Source organism: Eretmochelys imbricata, chromosome 6 (genome assembly GCF_965152235.1).
Source record: "Eretmochelys imbricata isolate rEreImb1 chromosome 6, rEreImb1.hap1, whole genome shotgun sequence".
Taxonomy (NCBI): Eukaryota; Metazoa; Chordata; order Testudines; family Cheloniidae; genus Eretmochelys; species Eretmochelys imbricata.
The window spans coordinates 106,814,706-106,840,930 of NC_135577.1; the positions used below are offsets into that span (position 1 = coordinate 106,814,706).

At 40.0% G+C, this 26,225-nt stretch overlaps 1 protein-coding gene across 6 annotated transcripts in view; it reads left to right on the top strand.

Moving 5' to 3' along the window:
* The window catches only part of VRK1 (VRK serine/threonine kinase 1), a 50,801-nt gene extending 32,474 nt beyond the window's left edge, over positions 1-18,327 (top strand). For 4 of the 6 annotated variants that reach the window (XM_077819340.1, XM_077819342.1, XM_077819339.1 and 1 more), the window contains 4 exons: positions 4,935-5,040; positions 5,330-5,405; positions 16,606-16,706; positions 17,307-18,327. In XM_077819340.1, coding sequence (XP_077675466.1) covers positions 4,935-5,040; positions 5,330-5,405; positions 16,606-16,706; positions 17,307-17,380 — 357 coding nt within the window. In that variant the 3' untranslated portion in view covers positions 17,381-18,327. The remainder of the gene's footprint in view (positions 1-4,934; positions 5,041-5,329; positions 5,406-16,605; positions 16,707-17,306) is intronic. The other 2 variants (XM_077819343.1, XM_077819344.1) reach the window with 2 other exon arrangements.
* Positions 18,328-26,225: the final 7,898 nt, after the last annotated feature.

A 26,225-nucleotide genomic window follows, 5' to 3' on the forward strand; every position in this document is an offset into this window, starting at 1 on the left:
TTGTGTCCTTGTCCAGCACAGAAGACTGTATACATTTCCTATTGAATCAGGCCCTAGGTTTTTAAAACCTAATGTACTTTACTTAAGCCAGGTCCAATCACTTTCATTCCCTAGATGGCGACATTACTTACCTATAGGTGTTTTTGTTTGCATGCATTGAGGTTTTTATTTATTGTGCCCCTTTTTCTGTTTTCTTCTGGTGGGGTGCCATAGGCCTAGTCAGCTTTCATTCATTTGCAGTGGTTTTGTTGAAGTGTTTAAACTGAGAGCAGAATATAGGTCTCATAGCTTAGTGGTTCTTAACTTTTTACTAATGTGACCCACCAACTGCATTTTGTCAGGTTTTTTTGCAACCCACCCCGGGGCCAGATTCATGTGTGTGGCCCAAAATGGTAGGCCAGCATCCTTCTCTTCTGCCATCACCTCCTCACCCTACTAAGAGGGCACCAGCCACCCACAGCAGCCCAGCACGGCAATTCTAATCCTGGCCCAGCCCAGAGAGGAGGCCCTACAGGGACACGGGGGAGAGTTGGAAAGCAAGCCTGCCTCGCTCACCCTGCAGTAGCAGGAGCTCCTGACCTGCAGGGCTGGGCCTGCTCCCTTCATTGCAACCTGACACATAAGGTCACACCGCCACTCAGGTTTGACCTGGCTGTGGCAAAGGGTACTTTCTGTTTCAGTAACATACCATGCCAGAAAGCCCTTGCATCTATGCTAGATTTTGTAGGTCCAGTATTTCAGTTGTGGCTTCAGGATAGAATGGAAGGGACTGTGCTACTCCTACTGCCAAGGGCCTGTCTTAAACCACTCTGGATGGCTTGCTGGATGGAAAGAGAGGGTTGGTTCTCACCAAGCAAGTCCCCCTTTCCTGAAAGTTGTGTGTTTTGATGGTTGGTAGAACTACATGGTGAATTGCCTGCTGAGTGCAAAGGTAGCAGATCTCCTGATACATCTAGATAGGTTGTAGTAGTGCTTCGGAGGAACCAGTGGTCATGGTACATGTAGATACCAGTGACATAGGGAAAGGTAAGAGAGACGTGTTGGAGGCCAAATTTAGGCTGCGAAGTAAGAGATTAAAAGTCCAGGATATCTATGGTAGCATGCTCTGCAACGCTTCCAGTTCCATGCGCAGAGCTAGGAAGACAGACTGTAATGCAAGGTCTAAATGCGTGGATAAGATGACAGTGTAGGGGGAAGGGATTTAGGTTTATTTGGAAGTGGGGAACCTTTTGGGGAAGGAAGAGCCTATACAGGAAGGATGAGTGGGTTCCACCTTAATCAAAATGGATCCACGCTGCTGGCACATAAATTTAAAATGGTTGTAGAGGATTTTTTTTAAACTGGTGGCCAAGGGAAAACCAAAAAGTGCAGAGGAGCCCAACGTTTCAGGTGAAGACATCCTTTGATGAATTTATTGAAGAGGGAACTCTGTGTCCTGGCATAGAAGTTGATGGTACAGGTAGGACCTAGTGAGCAACAGTCACATAAGTCTCATTTAAACATAACACATGAAGGCAAGCAACTAACTATTGACAAAATGTACAAGTGCTTATATACAAAGGCTAGAAGCTTAAATAATAAGATGGGTGAACTAGCACGCCTCGCATTAAATGAGGATATTGATATAATAGGCATCACAGAAACTTGATGAAATGAGGATAATCAATGGGACATAATGATACCAGGGTACAAAATATATAGGAATTACAGGGTATGTTATGTTGATAGACCAGTGGCACTGTTCTTTTTTTGTGTTTTTTGTTTTTAAAAGTATATTCAAATAAGGTGAAAATCTTAAATGAATCAAACTGTACAGTAGAATTTCAATGGATACAAATTCCATACTTTAATAATTAATAGAGCAATAGGAATATGTTACCGACCACCTGACCAGGATGGTGATCGTGACTATGAAATGCTAAGGGAAAACACAATAACAGATTATTTCAACTATCCTTATATTGTCACCTCAGGCTGTGATGCAGTCATAAAGTTTGTAGACACCATAAAGGGCTGCTTCTTGGAGTACTCTACTCCTGGAACCCACATCGTTGATTTAGTCCTAAGTGGAACACAAGATATGGTCCAAGAGTAATTGTAGCTGAACCGCTTGGAAATCGTGACCGTAATGTAATTAAATTTAACATCCTTCTAGGGAGGAAGGTACCAAAAACAAATAGTGAAATGTAACTTTAAAAATGGAACCTACACAAGAAGGACGCTGCTTAAATGAAGATTAAAAATAGCAGTCACAAGGGTAAAATGCCTTCAAACAGTATGGAGACTACTAAAAACATAATAGAGGCTCAGATTAAATGTATATCCCAAATCAAAAAAGATGGTAGGACCACCAAAAGAATGCCACAGTTGCTGAACAGCCCAGTGGAGGCCGTTGGAGGCTAAAAGGCATCCTTTAAAATTTGGAAGTCAAATCCTAATGAGGAAAATAGGAAGGACCACAAACTCTGGCAAGTAAAATGTAAAAGTATAATAAGGCAGGAAAAGAGAGAATTTGAGAAGCAGTTTGCTAAAGACACAAAAACTAACAAGATATTTAAGTCCAAAGCAGACTGCAAGGTGTTGGAGGGATCTCACAAAACTGGGTGACTGGGCAACAAAATACAGATGAAATTCAGTGTTGATAAGTGTAAAGTTATGCACATTGGGGGAAAAAAAATAATCCCATCTGTACATACACAATGATGGGTTCTAAATTTGCTGTTACCATCCAAGAAAGAAGTCTTGGCACTACCCTGGATGGTTCTCTCAAAAATTCTGCTCCATGTGTAGCAGTAGTCAAAAAAGACTAACAATATATTAGGAACTATTGGGAAAGGAATAGAAAATATTGTAATGCACTATATAAATCCATGATGTGCTCACAGCTTAGAAAAGAGACAACTAAAGCAGGATAGGATAGGTGTATAAAATCATGAATGGTATGGAAAAAATGAACGGAGAAGTTATTTACCCTTTCACACAATACAAAAACCCGAGGACACCCAATGAAATAAATAGGTTAATACACATAAGAGGAAGTACTTTTCATGCAATGCACAACTAACCTGTGGAACTCATTGCTGTGGGATGTGATGGTCAAAAGTATAACTGGTTCAAAAGAGAACTGGATAAATTCATGCAGGATAGATCCATCAATGTTTGTTTGTCAAAATAGCCAGGGGTGCAAGCCCATGCTCGGGGTGACCCTCAGTCTTGGACTACCAGAAGCTCGGAGTGGAAGATCGAGGCAGATCACTGCATAATAGCTCTGTTCTGTGCACAAGCTCTAGCATAACAAGAAGATACCAATATTTTATTCCAGAGGAAGCCTCTATAACTGTTAAACTAAACTCCCTGGAGTAAGGGCCATGTCTTATGTTTTTTCAGTGCTTAGCATGCTGACAGCACTCCCTAATTGTTAGAAAATAAACAGGGAAATATGGGTTACAGTGATTCATACTTCCTTCTCACATTCTGTTTCAAACACAAGTGTTGCTTTTGTGAGATGAATACCGCCTGATTTCTGTTGCCATGTGATTCACCTGCATCAAGATTGAGATCCTTTTTTTATTAAATAATCTTGGAAACAAGATAAATGTACTTTCCTTTTGTGTAGAACGTAATTGATATCTGTTTTTACGAAGAGCGTTTAAAATCTCTCACAGGAGGAATGCATTATCTCCTGTATAAAGGCAATACAGTGCTGAGATATTCCTCCTTAATTTTGGTCAGAACGAACAAAAGTGTCTGTGTTTGTTCCTGCCTAATGCATCACAAATCTGCTGACATGCTAACCTTGGAGTCTTGGCTGGCGTTAATCAGGCCTGTGCACCGGCAGGAAAGATGTACCTAATGCACTCCATCAGTGCAGTTTGCATATGGAAGTTCTCACAGGGGAGCTGCCCTGTGCCAGCTGAGGGTTACCTGCCCACTGCAGTTATTGTATGTAATTATCGAACCAATCTGTTCAGCCCAGCAGGGTTTAGATGGTAATCATGAAGCAACACTTTGGAAAGGAAAGATGTAATGTGCTCTCCCCTTCTCCTATCAGCTATGTGAAGTTGTAACGCTTTTAAAGATATTTTAGGAAAGCAGTACATTCTTATTCAGTTACTAGAAAAGCAAATTAAACTTTTCCAATGTTTAGCAAAGTTATGTATGTGGGCCAACACATCCTTTACAAAATGATGTGACTTTAAAAAAAAAAAAAAAAGTTTCCATAGCCACCTTAAGAATACTTTGCAACAGTGGGATTAATTGTAATACACAGATAACAGTGCTATATATTCAGAAGTTTTAAGATTATGTCTTGAATAGAGTTCAGCATTCCCTTGTAGCTCTCTTTGGAAGAGACCCTGTAGTTGCCATTAGGAAAAAAGAATGTGCTGTCTCTGGGTGTTGGATACTTTTTAGCTGAGCAAAAACAGGCCTTAAGCCTTTGGATTCAGATAAAGTTTGACTTAATACGGTATATGTTAATTACTAAAAATGAAATTAATTTTAATGTTGGGTAAGAACATTTTCTATATTATTTTAGGGTAGTCAGATTGATCCTTTGATGATTAATTTTAAATTATTACTAAAATTAGAGAGGCCTTGATTTAGAAATGTGGATTGTTATAATTTAAAATAAAACATTCTTAAAATGTGAACGAATAGCTTTTTGTGGAAAGGTAAAACTGAACTGTTTACAATTGTATATTATAATCAGTACTGTGTCTAACTTTTAGATTAATATTTTGAGTCAATTGCCTTCTGCATATAGGGTATAGTGAATGTTCAGATCAGGTGTTGTGGAGATTGTGGGACAAATGAGGTTAGATGACTTAGAAACACAGAGTAACACATGTAAATAGCTTCTACCTCACTCTTATTTAGTCAGTCTACTTGGAATTTCTGCTGTTGTCTTAACCACTTTCTTATCTTTTTAACAGAAGAAAAGAAAGGCAGCGGCATCAGCAGCAGCCACAACAGAGGAAAGCACTGGAACAGACATGGAAGATGTGGAAAGTCCACGAAAGAAGAGACCTGCTCGTTGTAGTAAGTCAAGAGCCAGACTTCCATTAGTCTGTGCTATTCACCCCCACGCTGATGAGAATTAGTCCGACCTTTACATTTTTGGCTTTCATGGCAGATAACTTTAGGAAAATTGAGATTTAGATGTCTGTCTTGCGTACAGCAATTATATGAATATGTTTGCATGTCATATACAGCTGATGGGACTATTCGTTGATAAACATTGGTAGTTGCTCCTGGCCCCTTTTGCCATTGGTCTTTCTCCCCCTTGGTTTTCATTTTTCTCTCCCTGTCTTGTCCAATTCGCTGTCAGGAAACGCTGACTCCTCAGGACCAATTCATCACAGCATGTTACAGCCAGAGGCTAGCAGCAGCAGCAGCTTACAACAGTGAGTGATGTAAAGGAAAGGAGTAGTTTTAAGGATAGAGAATTATGAAAATAGAATTAAAATAATTTGGTACAGTTTGGCATAATTGCTTTTCTTAGAAAAAACTATAGACCAGTACAGGGATCTCAAACTCAAATTACCAGGAAGGCCGCACAAAGACTAATACATTGGCCTGAGGGCCGCATCACTGATGCTGCCCCCGCCCCCACTCCACCCCTTCCATGAGGCCCTGCCCCTGCCCTGCCTCTTTCCAACCCCTTCCCCAAAGTCCCCACCCCAACTCCGCCCCCTCCCTGCCCCTATTCCAACCCCTTCCCCAAAGCCCCATCTTTGCCCCACCTCTTCTCCGCCTCCTCTTCCCCGGAGCATGTGGCTCCCTGCTCCTCCCCCCTCCCTCCTGGAAACCTCTAAGTCCTGCCAAACAGCTGTTTGGTGGCAGGAAGCGCCTGGAGGTAGGTAGAGGAGCAGGGATGTGGTGCGCTGCGGGGGGAGGGGCAACGCACGGGAGCTTGTCAGGCCAAAGCAAATAGCTCCGCGGGCTGTGTGTTTGTGACCCCTGGACTAGTACAATAGGGTTACTGTAAATCAAGATTAAGATTCATTGGTAGAGCTGTCTGAGAAAATGTGTGTAGTGCATATTCATGCTATTTCTGGCTTTAGCCTACGCTATCTATCCCTCACACTGATGAGAAAAAAAATTCAACGAATTAGAAAAATAGTAAATGATTCTGAAGAATTTTTGTTCCAGATTATATTTTTCAAATAAAAGTGCAAAGCAGTGTCCAGGGTTAAGCACTATAAAAATAACAAAACAGTGGAAGTCAGAGGCACTTGAGTTTTTAACAAGCAAAACTGATTTTATGGCAAATGCAGAAGGGAAGGAAGGCAGGCAGGGGAAAAAGTGATGCTACACTTCAAAGTAGAATTATTTGTAATTTATGAATTGAGCCTGGTATAAATATCTAGATAGCATGACATGAACTACAGGGATCAGACTAGTTTCATACCCGAGTTTGACATTGTCCCTTCATGTTTCAGCTGTTTACATTACAGAGAAGTCTGACCATGAAAAAATGATTTGTGCAGTTTTAATATGAATGTTTCCGTATTGTTGACTTCCATTTATTTATAACTCTTTTTCAGTCCTTCAGTGCCTGGAAGGTTGTTAATTAAGTAGATTACACATTATGCAGGCAACAGAGGGATTTAGTTTTATGCTGAATTTTATGCTATAGTTTAAACAGATTTTAATTAAGACCATATAACACAATGTTTTATGATTTTTGTGACCACCAAATCTGTACACTAGCATTGGTTTGGCCACTAATCTGAACCCCAGGTACTGGCCTAAACCTGATCCAAATCTAAAAACTGCATTCTTCGTTCTTCCTAGTTAAAATATTTATGATATCTTCTCTGATTGATGCATATCCTTATTTCATTGCATTGCCTTCTAAAATTTGAGTTCAGTATTAAACAGTTCTTTGTATCAGTTTGGCTCTCTCTGAAGGTGCACATGCCTCCTGTGCACATGAGCTTGGAATCTTTTCGGAGTAACCGTGTCTGTCTGGGCCATACATGTCCTGTTTCACTTCATGCTTTCATGTGCGGGCTTAAAGGGCAGATTGGCTGCAACACTCCCTCAGTTCCATCTTACCATGTATGCCAGCAAGACAGAACCTGGCAAATGTCTGGCCTGCTATTCTTCCTTGAGCTTCAAACTCACTTCAAATTATATTATGAAGAAAACCCTCTTCAATTCCATGTTTCTAACTGATTTGGATGTTCCAAAAAATTTAAAACAAAACCCAGGTGGTGCCCCACTGTGGGTTGAGGGATTTCGTGCTAGCAGTCGTCATGGGGGATTTTTAACCCCCTATGGGTTTAGCTCTGTCCACTGTGAAATGATCTTGTGTCCTTAATTGGCAGGCACAGCCGATGACTTTTCTGTTTTGGGGAGGGACACATCCCCAATCTGTCATTCCTTCTTGGCCCACACTTGAAAATTCTGAGACAAGGCTCAGATTAGACCTCTTTGAGCAAGCCATGAAAGTCATGTCTGATCCATGGAGTCTGAATAGAGGAGACTATCCACAGCAAGTGCTGTAGAAAGCATGCACCTGACCACTTGTTCCAGTCAGAAGTCATCAAAAAGGGCACCAAGACCACTGGCATCAAGACTTAAGACAGTGACTACCCTGACACCTGTACTCTGGCATTGATGACCTGTGAACTGAGTGCTTTGGCACAGACTCCAGGACCAGGAGATTCATGTCATCTGCTTCACAAAGTGCCAAGCAGCAGACCCACACCAAGTGCAAATGCAGCTCAGAGTGTGTAGTGGGTTCATCCTTCAGGAGGACTTAAAACATTCCTCAAAGATGCATCTTCCAAGCCCTCCTTGATGTTGAGGGCTGGGAGCATGGTACTGACTTTGAAGAACATGCAAGAGATGGCGGTACTTGTGCTGATTTTGACACGGGAACCAGTATGGGTACCGAGATATGCCTTGGAGGTGCTGCCATCTCCTGTCTCCTTAGTACCAGGACAGACACCTCACCGGAGGCCCCAGCACTGGATTTACCCCAGCAGGACCACTGTTCCCAGAGGATGTACTTCTATTCACCATTTCCAACTCACTTCTTCTCCCCTACATCATGCAAGGAACCCTCTCCTGTCAGACCATAAAAGGATCTGAGAAGGAGTTCCAGAAATGTTCAATTCTGGGCACTTGTGTGACTGGCAGGGGACAAGTCAACAGCGATCTGGCCAGTATCCTTAATGTTCCACATTGGCCTTTGTGGGCCTACTGATGTTCACCTTCCTGTGTGTCAAGTAGCAGACTATGGTCGCATGTGTCCAGGAAAAGGAGGAGGTTTTGATCATCATCGACCTGAATGGCCAGGCCCCTCACCAGAAATGGAGGAAGCCCCTCAGAAGCAAGTGGAGACTGCCCTCCCCACTGAAGGAGTCTTCAAGTTCTCCTAAAAAGACAGTCATTTCAGCCTCTACACCAGCTGTTGATGAGTCTAGAGCCTTCCAAGACCTGCTCTCAAGAATAGCTGAAACTTTGGATTTGGAGACACTGATCCAAGAGAACACACACACAAGTTGTTCATCATTCACAGCTACTTAGTGCTATCAAGAATTTCTCTCCCAATTAATGAGGATGTTCTGGACACAGCAAAGTAGAAAGGTACCAACTACCACCTAAGGACTTTTGAACGCTTTTATGTATATCCTGCACCAGGATCATTAGCAGTATTTGTGGTCCAGGAAAAAGAAAACAGGTCCACTAAGGGGATTCTGAAAGATAAGGATTTCGAGAAATTGGACCTTTTTGGTCATAAATTGTATTCATCTGCCTTGCTCCAGTTCTGTATGGGATTCTGAGAAGTCCAGTTAACTATAGAGGACTTAGTCTTCAAGGGAATGGAGCTGTTCTGCAATAAGACAAATGAGGCACTCCATTCTTTCAAGGATTTGAGGGCAGTGCTGAGGTTCCTAGGGATTTCAAGCCATTTCAGTACCAGCTACTGCAGTGGCATAGAACTCTGTTGTACCTTACAGTCACCAACCAGAATACGCACACTGATATACCAGGAGATGGGATGGTAGTCATCCGTTATCCTTCTCCATTGCACACCAGGCTCCATCCCAAAGGCAGCAGGTTGGATGGGAGCATCAAAAGCCATGTCCGGATCCAACCCAGAGATGACCATCAGAAATTGCTTTTGCCCCTTTCCATTGAGTTTGCTGGCTTTATCTCTGACCACATAGATGGTGGACATTGTAGCCGAGAGGCACTCTATCCATTTTCATTCTTTGCTTGCTCCCCACTATCCTCCCAGTCCCTCTTCAAGGACCCTTCTCATGAGAAGCTATTACTAAAAGAAGTGGCCTTGTTGTTTCATCTGTGAGCATGGGAGAAGTTTCTTAGGAGTACAGGGTAAGAGGCTTCTACTCCCTGTGTTCCTTTATTCCAAAGAAAGGGTTCTTCATCCTATTCTAGACCTGAGGAGACTGAATATGTGCGTTGCCTCAGATTCAGCATGGTAACGCTTGCCTCCATCATTCCATGTCTTCAGGCTCAAGCCTGGTTTGTGGCTTTTGACTTATAGGACCTGTACTTCCATGTTGCCATCCACCCACCCTATAGGAAGTACCTGAAATTTGCAGCAGAGCCAAATCACTTCCTGAACAAGGTACTGCCTTTTGGACTCTACAGCATGAAGGATCTTTATGAAATGCCTTGCAATGGTGGCAGCATGTCTGAGAAAGAAGAACATCCACATCAATCCATACGTACATGGCTGAGTGAACGGAGAGAGGTCATATCAGGAAGCTCTGACATGCTTCAGTTGTGTCTTATCCTTGTTTCCCCAGCTGGGCCTCTTGATACATTATGAAAAATCATTAATTATCCCATCTGAGATATCAGCATTCATAGGGGCCAAGGTCAGTTCCAGGACAGTGAGACAGCTTACCTGCCAGAGGACAAATTCTCTAATCCCTTTAGGAGCCGTTAACTGTTACATAGGGGTGGGGCTACTCAGGGAGAATGGGGGTTTAAAAAGTCAGCTCCTAAGCAACTAGAGGAGCTAACGAACAGGAGCAGCTAATGGGGGGGTTTTGTGAGAGAGTTCTCCAGGGGAAGGAGGAGCAAATATGTGACCCTTGGAGTGAGTTTGTTGTTTGTTTTTGTGCTTGCTGCTTGATTAAAGTGTAGAGTGTGGTCTGTTTTGGGGGGCCATTTGCTGAGCCTAACAGCCTGCTAGGCAAGGCTGAGAGCGTCTAAATGAGTCTTTGATCCCTTAGCGCTTCAGGATCCATTAATCAGGGGGCAGAGCTACTTGGACTACAAGGGGTTTAAAAAAACAGCTCCTAAGCAACGGGAGCAGTTAACGGCACATGAGCAGTTACTAGGAGTTTTGTGAGGGGGTTTTAGAGAGGGAGTAGGAGAACCAGATGACACCTGATTAACAATCTCTGAATTTAGGCAATAAATGCCCCCTCCCCTCCCAAAAACCCCAAGAAAAACAAACCAAAAAGCTGCAGAAGTGTAAAGAATGCATGTAGAAGTACAGCAGCAGAGTGGGGGTATCCAGTTCATTGCACTGAATGCAGCATGTATGATTACCTCTTTTGTAGGCAGTTGGCATATGTGTGCATTCGGTGCAGGGCGCTTATGGCCCTCAGAGACCAAGTACGGGCTCTGGAGACCAGAGTGGCTGAACTGGAAGAGCTAAGGGAGACAGAGGTACATATGAGACTTGTCGTACACCCCTAATCTGACAACCTCTGTGTTGTTGAGGAGGATGAAAGTCTTGGGGAAGGAGAACATCAAACTAGAGCAAAGGGAAACTATCCCATAATTGAGACCCTCCTTCCAGATGAAGTCATGCTGTCCTTTTTCACTGAGGACTCCTCTCTGGATAAGGAATCCCAGTTATTAGGAAGAGACAGATAATAGTAATGGGAGATTGGATCATTAGAAATATAGATAGTTGAGTTTGTGATGACCAGGAGAAGCGCATGGTGAATTGCCTGCCACGTGTGAATGTTGCAAATCTCTCGAGACATCTAGACAGGCTTATGTGCAGTGCTGGGAAGGAACTGGTCGTCGTGGTACATGTAGGTACCAATGTCATAGGGAAAGGTAGGGGAGAGGTCCTGGAGGCCAAATTTAGGCTGCTAAGTAAGACATTAAAGCCCAGGACCTTCATGGCTGCTTCTAGTTCCATGCGCAGGGCTGGTTAGACAGGCAGAACTGCAGGGTCTCAATGCATGGATGAGACGATGTAGGGATGAGTGTTTAGGTTTATTAGGTGGTCGGGAACCTTTTGGGAAAGGAGGAGACTATACAGGAAGGACAGGCTCCACCTAAACCGAAACAGAACCAGATTGCTGGCATGTAGAATGTAAAAGGTCGTAGAGGAGGTTTTTTAACTAAGGGCAGGGGGAAGCTGATAGTTGCGGAGGAGCACATGTATTATAACAGAGGCTCTATTAATGGGGATTTTCTGTATCCTAGTAAAGAGGAGAGGGTAGAAGTTTATAAAGTACAGGAAGGAACTGAAGAAACAGTCAAATGAAAGAGTCCCATTCAGTTTCAAAAGTGACAAATGTAATAAATGCTTATATACAAATGCTAGAAGTCTAAATAATGTTAGGCAAACTTAAGTGCCTGCTATTAAATGAGGATATTGATCTAATAGACATCACAGAAACTTGGTGGAATGATGATAATCAATGGGACATGGTAATAGCAGGGTACAAAATACATTGGAATGACAGAGTAGGTTATGGTGGTCGGGGAGTGCCACTATCTATGAAGAAAAGCATAGAGTCAAACAGAGGAAAAATCCTTACATAAATCAAATAGTACCACAATCTCTCTAGATAAAAATTCCATCCTTAAATAATAAGAGTATAACAGTAGGAATATACTACCAACCCCACCTGACCCAGGATGATAATGGTGATTGTGAAATGTTCCAGGAGATTAGAAAGGTTGTAAGGAGAGAGAACTCAATAATAATCGTGGATTTATATTGTCTCCATATTGACTGGCTACATGTCACCTCAGGAAGGGATGCAGAGTTAAAGGTTCTAGACCACATTAATGACTGCTTCTTGGAGTAGCTAGTCCTGGTACCCAAAAGAGGAGAGGCAATTATTTGATTTAGTCCGAAGTGCAGCACAGGATCTCGTCCAAGATGTGACTATAGCTGAACTGCTCAGTAATAGTGACCCTAATGTAATTAAATTTAATATCCTTGTGGGAGTGAAAGTACCAAAGAAGCCCACCACAATGGCATTTAACTTCAGAAAGAGGAACTACACGAAAATGAGGGAACTAGTTAAATGGAAATTAAAAGGTTGTCACAAGTGAAATGGCTGCAAGCTGCATGTAAACTTTTTAAAAACACCATAATAGAGGCTCAAATTAAATGAATACCCAAATTAGAAACATAGTAGGAGCACCCAGAAAGTGCCACCATGACTAAAGAGAGTAAAAGAGGCAATTAGAGGCAAAAAGACATCCTTTAAAAATTGGAAGTCATATCCTACTGAGGAAAATAGAAAGGAACGTAAACTCTGGCAAGTCGAGCATAAAAGTATAATTAAACAGGCCAAAAAAGAATTTGAAGAGCAACCTGCAAAAGTCAAAAAACTAACAGCAAAATTTTTTTAAAGTGCAGTCAGTGGGGCCACTTGAATGATTGAGGTGCTAAAAGTGCACTCAAGGAAGACAAGGCCATTGTGGAGAAGCTAAAAAAATTCTTAGCATTTTCAACTGCCTCTTTCAATTAAAAGGAACTTAGCTTTTGGTTTCTTTGTGGAGCATAGCTCTACATAAAATAGGTACTAGATTATTGTTTTACGGCTCTTTAGGTGAGTTTTTCTTCATTCAGCCAAGACTTACACTTATCCAACATTAAGTAATATGGACATGGATTTTGGAGACTATTGGTGACCCACAAGGTACTGTGGAAGGCAGATCATGTGATCCTCTTCTCTCTTGGGTCTGTCTTTGGCTCTACTTGCTTTCTTTTTGAAAAATAGCAATATAAATCTATATCAGGGCATGTTCCAACTGTTAACTCATGGGCTGTGGGAAGAAATTCCTTAAAAGGACAAGTTTTTTCCATAATTATGTTTTACTGGGTTTCTTGCTGCTTCCTTTGAAACACTTGGTATTGGTCACTGTCAGAGACAGGATACAGGAGTAGTAGACATTCCATTGTCCTGATCAGTATAGCAGTTTCTATGACTGTTGTCCAAAAGATTGAGCTCCCCAGCATCCATTTTGTCCTTACCTTCGCTCTCCTCAAAAAGGCTTTGAGAACAAAAGGGCCTTGCAGCATGGCCTGATAATCAATTTTGTTTTTGGCAAAATGAAGCAGGAAGCAAAGTTTACAGTCAAGGGATTTTAACTCAGAATGCTCCATCTCCAGCATCCTCACAGTTAAACCTGTTAAACCTGTGGGGTTGTAGTCTGTAGTGCCTCAAATGATCTGGCTTTGTAGGTTAAAACCAGCACATTCTAATTACATTTGGAAATTAATAGAAAGCCAGTGCAAGTTGCAGAGCACAGAAATATTGTGCTCACTGCAAGAAATAGTTTCTAACAAACTGTCTGCCGTATTCTGCACCAACTGTATTTAAATGTGATAGGAAGCAATTGTCTTTCTTTTTATGACCTGACCTGAATTTATCTGAGGAGTTTAAAGAGTGGTTCGAATAGAGAAAAAAGCCCCTGGTGTAAGAGGTGTCTTACGTTAAAGACCCTTGTAAGTGGAGGAAGGTTGTTTAACTCACTTGAGTCAGTATAAAACTCAACACTTCTTTGTAGTTTGTCCTGGTTAATGTCTTCCCTACACATTTTTAAAAGTGGTAAATATATTTATTGAAAACTGGTTTTAATATACTGTTATAGGAAAAAATTAGACAATAGTTATTTCCAGTATATGAAATATAGGAGTCTTTTTACTCTGTATGTTTGGGAAAATAGGTTTTCTATCAGTCCCCTTATTCTAAGAGCTCTCTGAGACACTAATGGCTTAATTCAGTTTAATTTAGAACAGAGAACAGAGCTAGCTCTTGTTGGACCTAATAAAATGTGGAAACCGTTTTGTATTTACCTTCTATTCAAAATTAATAAGGGTAGCATTTTGCATATGATCTGATCCTGTAACCAAGTGCAAAACTTCTGGGGAAAATCTTCCATTGGTCAATATTTTGTGTAATAGAAATTTATGTTCAGCTGAATTGTTTCATAATAATAAATTAATAGTGTTCTCTCTTTTGTTAAACCATAGTTAGATATATTGCAGAATGCTGAGTGGGTGTTGCAGTACTTGCAGTCCAAACCTGGGTTTAAGGACCTGGAAGTGAAATGTACTGCTAGTGATGGAAGAGGGGCGGGATACTGTACTGACCCACTGAAGCACTTACAGTGAAATGAAATCTTCTCAAGATTTTATTAAGAACTATATTTAAATAAAATTTTTCTGATTGAATTCACTGCCTAATGGAACGGTTGATTTAAAAAAAAAAAAAAACCATACTATATATGGTTATTGACGTATGTGAGTATGTCGAATTGGTTGTTGGGATGACTTCAACAAAATAATTGAAATACAGGTTTTCCTTTACAATTGTAAAAGTAGCTTGATTTAAGCTACTTAATATTTTTATTTCATTTTGTAATAAAACACTCGAAACCCCAACCTCAGTCCTATGGCATGTACAGCATAGGATCATGGAATCATACATTGTTTATGTCCTGCTCCTTTTCCCTTGATATCCTCACCTTGTGAAAATTCCAGACTACCTGTGTTATGGTGTCTTCTACCAGGAAATACAGAAGCAAAGAACAATGAAAAGCAGAGTGTGTAAAAACAGACTCTATTCCTCAGTCCTTTTAGTTTTTCTTTGCTTCTTCCTTCCTGGAATCATGGAATTCATTTTTCCACTCTTTTTTTTTAATTCAATTCCTCCTTTTCCTTTAATGATTTGTGAAAAGCATTAGATGACCACAAGAGAAGATGACTAAATATGGTCTCTTGATCCTACTTTGATTGTATAGGTTTCCAGTGCCTCAACAATCTTGGAGAAACATCGCACTCCAATGCTTCCTATGTTAATTGTGCAGGCTCTCCTTGCAGGAAAATTTTTGGGGAGAACGCTTCAGGGGAACATATAACTTTTGTACTCCCATTCTTTAAAGGAAAAAGGGCTCTATCACAGATCTTTATTCCTTCTGCCCTATTAATTTGGTTGCAGCTGGTCAGTCTTAATGATATGTCTAGTTCTGGTGCTGTTTTTAGGTCCAGTGCTGCTTTGGCTTTAGCTCTCCCTCAGTCTTTGCTGCTTGACTCCAGGTGCCCTCAGTGCCCGCTGCCTCTGTGTCAGAGAGAACAGAATGTGTGGTGATATGCACATCTGGCCTTCTCTTGCACATAAAATGGCTCCTCTTGTAAGACTGCGTGTCTCAGGCCTGTTCAGTTCAATCTACCTTCTAGACACCTTGCCCCTGATTGGGAGCAGCTTTCATTACACCACTGAGTCGTTACTGTCAATGCAGGGAGTTTCCCCATGGTGTATTTTCAGGAAAAGTGTTGCAGTTTGTTCAACAATATTACAGCAAGATGCCTTGGATGTTAAATTTCTTAATCTGTTATGACAGTGAGGTTTACGCTTATGTCAATAGTGTTCCCCTCCCCTCTGTCCCCTTTTAGGCTCTTAGAAGATAGGTGTTTAGGACTTCATGACAAAGAAACTTCTTCCCACCTCTTTGTTTTGCTTGATTTAAAAATCCTTGAGAAATGAACTCATGAATGGGGAGCTTGAGAACTCCTGTATTCCCCACAACCAAAAAGTTTATTTTTCCACTTAACAGCTTCATGCTGGGAGGCCCTCTCTAATATTCAGGTGAATGGATGAATGGATTCTCTTTACAGCATTCCATCCATCCAGCCCTTCCTTTGAGCAGAAGAAAATATCCCATTTCTCTGCCTTCTTTCTGTGTAAGGGGCTCATTGAATAATGGAGTGTTGCACGTTAAGGAAACGGCTCAGCTAAATCTGGTATGGGATTTTAGTATCTGTCACTGAAAGGGTGAAGATTAGTTTATTTTTCCCTCCAGAAGGGGTGGGTTACTCAGACACTGCTGTTTACCCTTCATCACAATACAAGAGTAAGAAGAACCTCAGTGAAACCGAAAGGTAATAAACCGATAAAAAGTGTTTTTTTAATAGAACACTCATCCTGTGTAACTCATTGCCACAAGATTATCATTAAGTTTAAGAGCTTTGTAGGCTTCAAAAAAAAATTAGACACATGTTTTAATGAGAACATCGACAATTACATGAGATATATTTTTTAAAGTTTGGAAGAAATATATACTGTCAGTTAGCAGATGGGCTACTGAAATAGATGGCCACTATTCTGATCCAGTATGGCAGTCCATTTGGTTAATTCATGGGCTGACAAAGCCACCTTACTTGGTAACACTGGCTTCTTCTGGTGAGCAATCAGCCATTCTCTTAAAATGACTTCCAATGAAGAACACAAGCCCAGCTCAACTTAGGTTAGTCACACACACAACAGTAAGCAGTCAGAGGAACTGAGACAAAGTGGATAATTCTGCTTTTTTAAAAAGATCCAGAGGTATACAGTTCATTTCTTGTAGGAGCTCCAGGGAAGAAGTCAAGACCATGTTCGATAAGGCATTAGTAGAGACTGAAGAGCTGAAACAATATAGATTTTGGTTGGTCTCTGTTTTTGAAAAAGGTAACCTATGTTCATTCTTCTATTTTATTTTCCTGTCATGTGACTACCACTGGTACACACAAGTGTGTGGGCATGACCTTAGATCATGAGGAAGAAAGGTGTCAGAAGTGATTCTGCATCAATTTCTGCTCCTTTTACACCTGGCAGGCAGGTTATCCAGTTTGCTTCCTGCTTTACTTCAAACAGGAGCTGGAGTCTCTGCCTGAGAAAACATCTTGGCCCGTTTTGTCATATATGACTGAGCTTTTTATGAAGGAAAAAATGAAACTAAAAAATTTTGTCAGGAAATTTAAATCCTGTTCAGATGGCAATGTTTACCTTCGCTGTTACCGAAGGATTGTGAAGTAACTGATGGAGTCAGGGAGTAAGTGTGGGAGTTGTATTTAATTGTATATTGTGTATTTTTAAAGAGCTTATCAAGGATTCCCACAGCCTCGGATTGGGAGCTCCTCTTTAGTTGTAGAGTAGATACAAACTAATCTGAGGTATTATGCTTTTAAAATGCTAATAATATAAACTATCTTCTCATAAAACTTTCCTGCTATCTTTACTGTGTAAAGATAATTTACTTTAATTTTATTCTATTTTAAAAAACTACAGATTCAGAAGCCATGAAAACACGGAAGAAGAGTTCGCCGAAAGGCACAAGAACCAGACAAAGAGTCCAGAAGTAGAAGAAGTAGAATAATGTGCTCTTTTTCTTTGCTTCGCTTTGTTTGGCTACTGTAGCGCTGGAATCTTTGCTTCTCTTTTTAATGTTTATTTTTACAGGATTTGAAAAATGGCTGTGCTGCAGTTTGTACCTTGTTTGGCGGAATAAATGTTTTATTAAAGTGTATTTGTGTACTCATGTACAAAAATACTATTCATAAATGCAGAAATTTCAGGTTTTGAAGTGAGGTTGTTTTTAATATTTGCATATTTTTTATGCTTTTTGAAGAAACCTGAAGAGAAAATTGTGCCTCTTTTGCTCCTTTAGGATGTAGCAAGAAAACCTGAAACTGTAGACAAATGATTTTTTTTCTGCTTGTTGTTACCTTAAAAAAAGCAATGTCACATCCGGTCTTCCTTGTTTTTGCATGAAGACTTTTTGGAGGCATGAAATATAGACTTAGCATTAACTGAAGGGGAGGGAAAGGGATTTTTGATCATTGCATAGACATCTCTTTTTTTTCAGGTATTTCTCAAGTGTTTGAATTAAATAAACATTAACCAAAACAGATTTAAACAGTAAATAAAAATCACTTTCGTTCTCAAGCGTGGCGTACACAACAAAATTTAACAGCGTGAACATAGTTTTGAGCAATCATGTTAGCTGTTTCATCTTGCAACTAAGCTGTGTTCAGTTAGTAGTGCATTGCTGAAAACCATTTTTTGACATGTCTAAATTTCATAAGATATTTACTTAATCAAGTTTCATATGAATGTTATTTGTCTTTGTATCAGTTCTCCAGTTATTCATTATCTTCCAGGAGGGTGAGTAGGCAAGACCAGAATTTCTGCCCCCAGGAATCAAACACACCTCAGGTTTTCTTTTTATATCCTAGGGAAGCAAGAAAGGGTACAAAATTCAATTTGTCCTCTACTTGGACACCTTTTTCCAATAAAAACTTGGCTCTCATGCTTGTCACATTAGAATGATGCTTTACCTTTGCTTATAGGTGAGATGACATTCTCATTTGAAATTCCAATTTTTTAAAAAAGCACTACTTCTATGCTGAACTTCCTCATGGTAATTCTTAGCCCCAACAGGCATTTTTTGGAAAAATGGAATAAATGGGTATGCTTCATACTGAAAACTAACACTTTTTTGCATTTAGGTAATTCAGAAAAGACCCCTTAATTTGGCATGGACATAGTTCTCAAGAAGGAAATGGTGGTGTGATAAACTGCTTAAGTAGTAGTAATGAACAAATGAAATACTGTACTGTACATCGCCAATTTTTTCTTGCTGATTTAAATACTTGTATAAAGTAGTTATCCAGGTATCCCACACACTGAAATAAATGGGTATGTTAACACACACAGGTCAAAGGGTTCCTTGATTAGGTGATGCACCAGTTTTTCTTCTAAAACAAGGAAATTAATGTTTAAAATTGTAAGATTTTTAAATAGACCAGTGGAAGACCACCTACTGCCTTCTCACTTCTGGCATTATCAATGCGTGAGGGAAGAAATAAACATGAGGCTTTCCTAGGACTCTACTGTTCATAGAATTATGGGAACATGGCTAGATATTTCCAAGTATAGTATCACCATGTGTTAATACTTTGGCTACCTCAGATTTTACCCCTCAATGTCTGTCTAGTGAGCACCTTTCCAGAAGTGAAGGTAAGAGGCTGTGGCAGCCTTTACATTTCAGTATTTTTTCCAATTAAAGTTTACTATCAAAAGTTAAAGTGAAAGCTAAAGTAATAATTTAAAAGCACAGCACTCGAAAATCCCGCCAGAGAAATATTACAGGCAAGCAAATATAAATTATAATATCTGAATGTGCAAAGCTAGCTTTATTCATGTGTGTGTTCTTTATTGATTATTGAACATTTTAAAAAATTGAATGAAACACCTGTGAATTTTACTGGTATGCCAGATCTCTCTTCCATACCTTCCCAGTCGTCAAATACTGTGCTTCCATTTGATAATAACCAAGACCAAACTTACATTCACAGAGACATTTTATGAAGATATTTTAGTTTGTGCTAATTTCTTGATAACAAAAAAGAATGGTCTCTGAGGTGAGGTGTTTATTTCAAAGTGTTCTAGGAAGTGAAGGTGCTTCAGACCCTAGGTGAATGACTTCTTAGGCCCTCTCTGCTCTTGTTTGGTCACAAAAAAGCTAGATTGCAAAAGCACGACCAGAGGTCAAGAATCTCCCTAGGTGCTCCATATGAATTTACATGATGCTTAAAGTGTGGGCAACAGCAGTGGAAAGCTAAGTGGAAGATTGTGATGAAATAGTGTGATAGTTACACTTGGATGGCAAAAAGGTGGGGAAAATATACCACTTAGTTGAAGGAGTGGGGTGGTAGTTTTTGTTGACATCCCATTTGAGTGTAAAACCGGTAACATAAAGGAAGCAAGCTGCCTTTAGACTGCATTTAACTGCTCTTGATGACTCCAGTTGTGTGTAAATATTAGAAAACAGCAGGGTCCTACATTCCAAGAATCACTTGAGCAATGCCATGAAGACAAGTGTCCTTACTGGCATTGTAGTCATACTCCCAAGCTCTCCTGCTGTTTCTAATCTGTGCGCACAGCCGTGAAAAAACTGGACTGACATTTACAGGCACAGCAGGGAGACACTTGAGTAGGGAATGTTAAAGACTCCACTACCTACGTTTCAAAGTGGCCACCATACATGATAAATCTTCACGGGAGAACTAGTCTGCTCTTCAGCTGATGGTGTAATGAGGATATCGATAATGAAGCGGAGAACTCTTCTTTTAGTGCTGAACATTTAGCAGACAGATCGTTGGGGTTTTTTTTTTTTGTAATGTAAAATATCTGGAGGGAGAATCTAATTTGGGTGCAGGATTTTTTTAGATTGTGCTAGCTTGATGGTCTTACCTTTTCCTGGCTGTTTTACAGGAATATTTCCCAGTAAGGTCCGACATCCCAGAATGAAATCGTTCCTGGAATCTGCTGATATGTAAAAAAAGAGTCAGTTGCTTTCGTGAGTAGAGTTTGACAGACTTTATTCACTGTTTTGTCCTAGTGAGCTGCCAGATTTGGGATGCCATAATACCAGTAATGCAATTAGGTTTTCTGCACATTGTCTGGTTGACTTCTCAGTTAAGAGTTTCTTTCCCTTTGGGAATAAGACTAGACAGACTGTCATTTGCTATTACTAATTCTGCTTAGCATTATCACTGGAGCTTTTTTTTGTAATTAGCTATCTTAGTTGGCTCTTAAATTTTAATAGCCAATTGAAGCTACGTTTTAGCCAAGTTCCATATCTAAATTGCATTCAGTCCATTAACAAAGTTGGTTAAAAGGCTATTAAAACAAAAGCCAATATATGGTGGTTAGCACTTACATGTTTGCAGTGGAAGCAATGCCAGCTTTCAATGAATTTTCTGAAGAATCATGTACTTCCTTCTAGTGAGGGAAATGCACAAAGAATGACCAAACTTAGTTTTGGAAACAAAGGCTGATTTTACAAACTACTTTTGAGGCCAGGAAAAAAAAAAGGTGTTTTTATCTTGGGTGGAGGGGGTATTCAGGAGGGGGCAGTTAATGGTCCTGCTTAGATTTGACAGTTTTTTTGAAAAGCCAAATAAATGAAATGTTCCCCCCCCCACCGCCCCGCCCCATTTTAGCTGATCAAAATTATTAGCAAAACCATCTGAAGCACCTTCTGGTAGAATTGTAAGCTTGCTGAGTTTAGTTTGTAAAACATCCTGCCAGACATTTAAAAAAACTGTAGGCATGCCAGCACATAGGCTCAGAGTGCCACTTCTCTAATTGAGAGACCCTATTATATTTTTTTATTCTGAAGACCTTTGCTGGATACCTTACCTCCCTTAGCAATTTAATGTAGCATGTTTCTAGATTTTTATCCATTGTAGCAGTAGATTAAATTGAAGAAGATTTTGCTTTTTCGAGTTTATAACTTGCGATTAGGACATGGTAGGAGATGAACAGCTTTTGGATCATTCCGTAACCAGTAACTGTTTCTTGGCCATTACCACTTAAAAAAAAGTGGAAGGATGGTTGGGCTAGTGTGAAATTAAGGCCTTGGTCCCCACTATAACTTAACACTGAGTTTCAGTTACTGGCATGGTTGTCTTAAAATATGATTTGACCACACTGTACATGTATAATGCTAGGTTAGTAACCATGACATTTAAGTTTTGCTTTTGCCAGAGGTTGTATTCCATTGGCACAGTATTTGTTTTTTTTGCAGTGTGGGCAGAACCCCTTAACTCTTCTTTGAGTGTTTGCTCATGTCCATTACAGTGTAGGTGTGTGCGTGCCATGTGCACTGCCGCTGGAAAGATTTTCCCTCAGTGGTATCCATCGGGTCGGCTCTGTTGTCCCTTGAAGATGCCCCCTCGTGGCGCTGTATATAGGGGCCTGCTATTCCCATGTAACGATTTTGGCTGATTCTTCAATCTGTTATGGTTCCTTTCAATGGCTGTGGCCCTCAAAGGGACAGATTAACTAGCCATCTGTGGAGGAATCCCTGGCTGGCTCTGCTGCCTCTGGACCACCTTGTCTCTCAGACATTTTTGTCCTTTGGTTTATTGCAAAATGCCACCACTATGACCATGTATTTATTTATTTTGCCTGATGAGAGGTGCTAAAAAGGAGTTGCATCTTCACTGTGAACTAAACTGAGCTATACCAGGATGTGAGGTACGCTGATGTCCCTTCAGAAGAAACAAAAACTTTCATCGGATGTCACTGAACAGCTGAGGGTTTTCTCTGTTCACTTTACAACGTGTTAAGTTTGATGTCACCAGCTATGTGACCACAATTGTGCTCTTTCATTGTTGCCCATTTATTACCCTGCCTTCACCAGGAACTGTCCTTTCACAAGGAAATAATTCATACCCATGCAGGTTTCAGAGTAACAGCCGTGTTAGTTTGTATTTGCAAAAAGAAAAGGAGTACTTGTGGCACCTTAGAGACTAACCAATTTATTTGAGCATAAGCTTTCGTGAGCTACAGCTCACTTCATCGGATACCCATGCAGTTCATCAACCCAAATGTTTAAACTTTTTATGAATCCAACACATTAAGGCTTATGGGCAACATACAAAAAATAATGTAAGTATTTTCAAAATGGATAATAAGTTCCACAAATTCCAAAGCTACTAGAAAGTGAAACAAAAAGCCCTGAATTTTTGCCTTAACCTTCCAGGAAATTGTGGAAGATACTATGCAAGTCTTGAGCACTCTAATGGGTGCTCCAGGTGGACTCTGGCATATATAGAGAAGGGAAGAGAATTTTGGAGTAGGTGGTCTTTGATGGAAAAGGCTCCGCCTTTCATATTTTTGTCCTCTCTCTACCTTGGGAAGTCAGCAATTCCAGTTCTGCAGACCTCAGGTGTTGTAACAGATTTTTTGTAAGTAATGCTAGAAGAAAAAGTAGCGAGAATACACTAAGACAGTGCTGAAGTACAGTAGAAGCAAAAATAAAATATGTATTTTATTTAACTCATAACTTTATTCCATTTTTCCATCCACTCCAGACTGGACAGAAGTTGCACAATAATAATCCATATCCAGAATTTTTAAAATGGGGATAAATGCTACAATTACAAACTAAGCAAAAGAACTAGGGATTAATATGTTCATTAAATAGAACCAGTGCATACACAATAATGCGAGACACATCCAGGAAGGATACATTTAGAAGACAAAACAGCCCTGGAAGGGAAAGTACTTAGCTTTGTTCAGAGAGCATACTACAACATGCAGCTTTGGGAATTAATGAATTGCAGTGCAGAATATTAAAAGAAATTGCTTTATACCACAAGGAATGCATGATCTATGTCTTGAAAAACAAAAGGTACTCTCCTATCTCTCTGCAGGTAGAGGAGTGGAATGCTAGATGTGCTTCAAAGCAACAGTCTGCCTCCAGCAAACTTTTAGCTCCTGCCCATGCTAAACCCCAACAAAAGTAGTTTTACCAGTAAAACCAAATCCCTGCCTGAAAGCAGAAAAATCAATATAAAATAAAAGGACCTTTTCTTAATACAGCATGCCTACCACTCTGTCATAAAAAATTGTGTCCTTCTGAACTTTAAGGAGGACTCTACACTGGCAAGAATGAGAACCATAATTTATCACCAACACCCCCTGGTAGTACCAGTGATAGAAATTACAATGTAGGCTAAGTTCAGGTATAGAGCAGAAGAGTTGTGTAAATTAACTGGTTCACTGGCAGTTCTGAAAAATGTGGAATACAAATTATTTCAGGTCAACTGAAAATTTTCAGAATCTTAAGCAAATGAAAAACTCTGACAATTTCATTTTGGGTCGAACAAAACATTCTTGTTTTGATTTCAGACATTTTTTACTTTTCAATAAAAGCCATAGAAATCTAGACACAAAGGGGGATTTAAGGCCTCATTAACAAAACAAATGCTGGTGGCGGTGCTATGAAAACTTCCTTTTATGCCCATAACTCAGTGATTAGGGCAATTATCTGGCATATGGGGAACCCAGGTTTGAATCCCCATTCTGGAGAAGGAACTTGAACCAAGGTTATATGGGTAAAATTATCTAGTTACTTTGCTGTAACATGCAAATCCATACCCTATTTATGTATTCTCCAGTTCCTGTTACGGCGTTTCCCATTCTCCTTTTATCACCTCTTCCAAAATTAAAATCCAGAGGTATTGGCCTACTCCTTCTGATTTATCAGATGGCAGTCCTGACATCTTATATCATTCTTGCAGGAATAGAGGGTCTTTCAAGGAATTCTGCTTTTGATTTTTCAGAAGTGTTGAGCATCTGCGGCTGCTATTGACTTAAAATGAAGTGCTGGGAGCTCAGCAGTTCTGAAAATCAGGCATTCTGTGTCATTCAGTGGAATTCACCCTGAAGAGTAAAACTTCCTTTACACGGCGTTCAGAACCACAAAGATCCAAGAATGCATTCTGGTCTGGATATATTCACATACTCCTGTTTACATTAATGAGAGTTCTGCACATCTGTTGAGGGAATACAAGAACTTTTAAATATTTTAATAACTTTATAGTATGATATGAAAACTCTGCAGGAACAAAAATTGTATCCTCATCTTGCAGAGACACCCAGTAGATCCACCGCCACATTCTTTTGTTCAACAGCAAAGTCCTAAAAACAAATGGATATTTAATTAAAATCCCCCCCCTTCAATACAAGGCTATACATGAGTCTTGTATGTAGCACAGCAGTAAACTGAACTTCATGATACAGTTTTTAGTATTTTCTACCACATTAAATATTGCCCTGTAAGGTTAAGAGAAAATTCTGTTCTGTAGTCATGACAGGAAATGGCTGACATATTTAAAATTGTCCTTTTTTGCAATGAGGAATAGAATTTTCAGATAACTGTTCATGTGCACTGCAGTGAAATTAAATTAAGACAGCACAAATAAGAGTGTTTTTTTGCCATGAAGCAAGTATGTCAATGGACTGTTGGCCTGGATGGTTAGGTAAACTTTGATCCCGCTACTTCCCAGGCCTTATCTACACTTAAAATATATATATATATATATATATAGGACCTGTAATTCACCACTGATCAGCTCCACCAGTGTTAGCAATGCTATACTAGACCGGCATCACAGATGTGGTTCTGTGAATGGTGCCTAAATACCCTTGTGAATGTAGCCCAAAAAATCAAAATGTTTTCTATCAAAATGAACTGTTTTGACATTTCCAATTTTCTTTTCAACTAAAACAGTTTTTCAAAATCAACACGAATACACAAAATATTTTCAGTCAACCCGAATCAGCATTCTTCAGTGAAAAAGTTTTGTTCCCCCCCCCCCCCCAAAAAAAAAAAAAAATTCACCTAGCTCTATATAGGAGACAACACTGGTAAAAATGTCTGAACCAGGCATACCATTAAATATTGTAGTTAAATTTTCAATGGCGCAGAAACTGGAACCCAGGTATTCTCTCTCTCGCTCGCTCCAGGAGAGACAGAATGTCCCACTTAGAATAGCTGCCTGGTTAGGGCAGTCACTGTGGTTGGAGGAGACCTTATATTTCAAAAAGATAATGGTAATTCATACAAGGGTAATTTTGTTTCCCCAAGGAACAGGCTTTCTTGGAAAATGGAAGTAATTATACTTTATTTGAAAAAATTTGGAAATGTAAATGGGTATAAAACTATATATATTTGATTGTATCCTCTTCCCATCTCATGTATGTACTTTATGCTATAAGCTCTTTAGGGCAGGGACTGTCTAACACATTTGTATAGCACCTAGCAAAATGGTGTCTTGTTCCTGACTGGGACTTCTTAGTGCCCCTGTAAGTTAAATATTAAAATAATTGCTTTATCTAATTCCAAGTCTGTATTTCTTCCTCCTGTTTTTCTAAGGCAATCCTCATCTGTTCCAACAAACAGTTACAGAAGCCCCTACAAAAAACTCTTTGGTCTTATTAACTAACATTTTCATTGTGGGTGGTTCTGTAGATAATTTAAAATGACAAAAATGCATCAAATGCAGTAACTAAAAAGTATGATTAAGACAGCACAGCACAAAATCAGAAAAAAACAACTTTTAATCGCTGCAGTTCACAGAACATGCTTAGAATCTGCCAGAAAATCTACAGCGCTCTCTCTACAGCAGTACAGTTTTGTCATTGTGCAGTTCTGGATTCCCCGAGAAAACTTCAAGTCACCCTGTAACCCCACTGCCGTAGCAAAAGAGAATTTTGCTGGTGTTATGACAGCTCTTTACCAAGTCTGTTAGCCACAAACTTCTTAGGACCGACAGTCCTAACTTTACCTTACAGGTTAACCCTGGGTGTGAAGAGTGTCTCTGCAGCATCCAGCTCCTGTCATTGGAT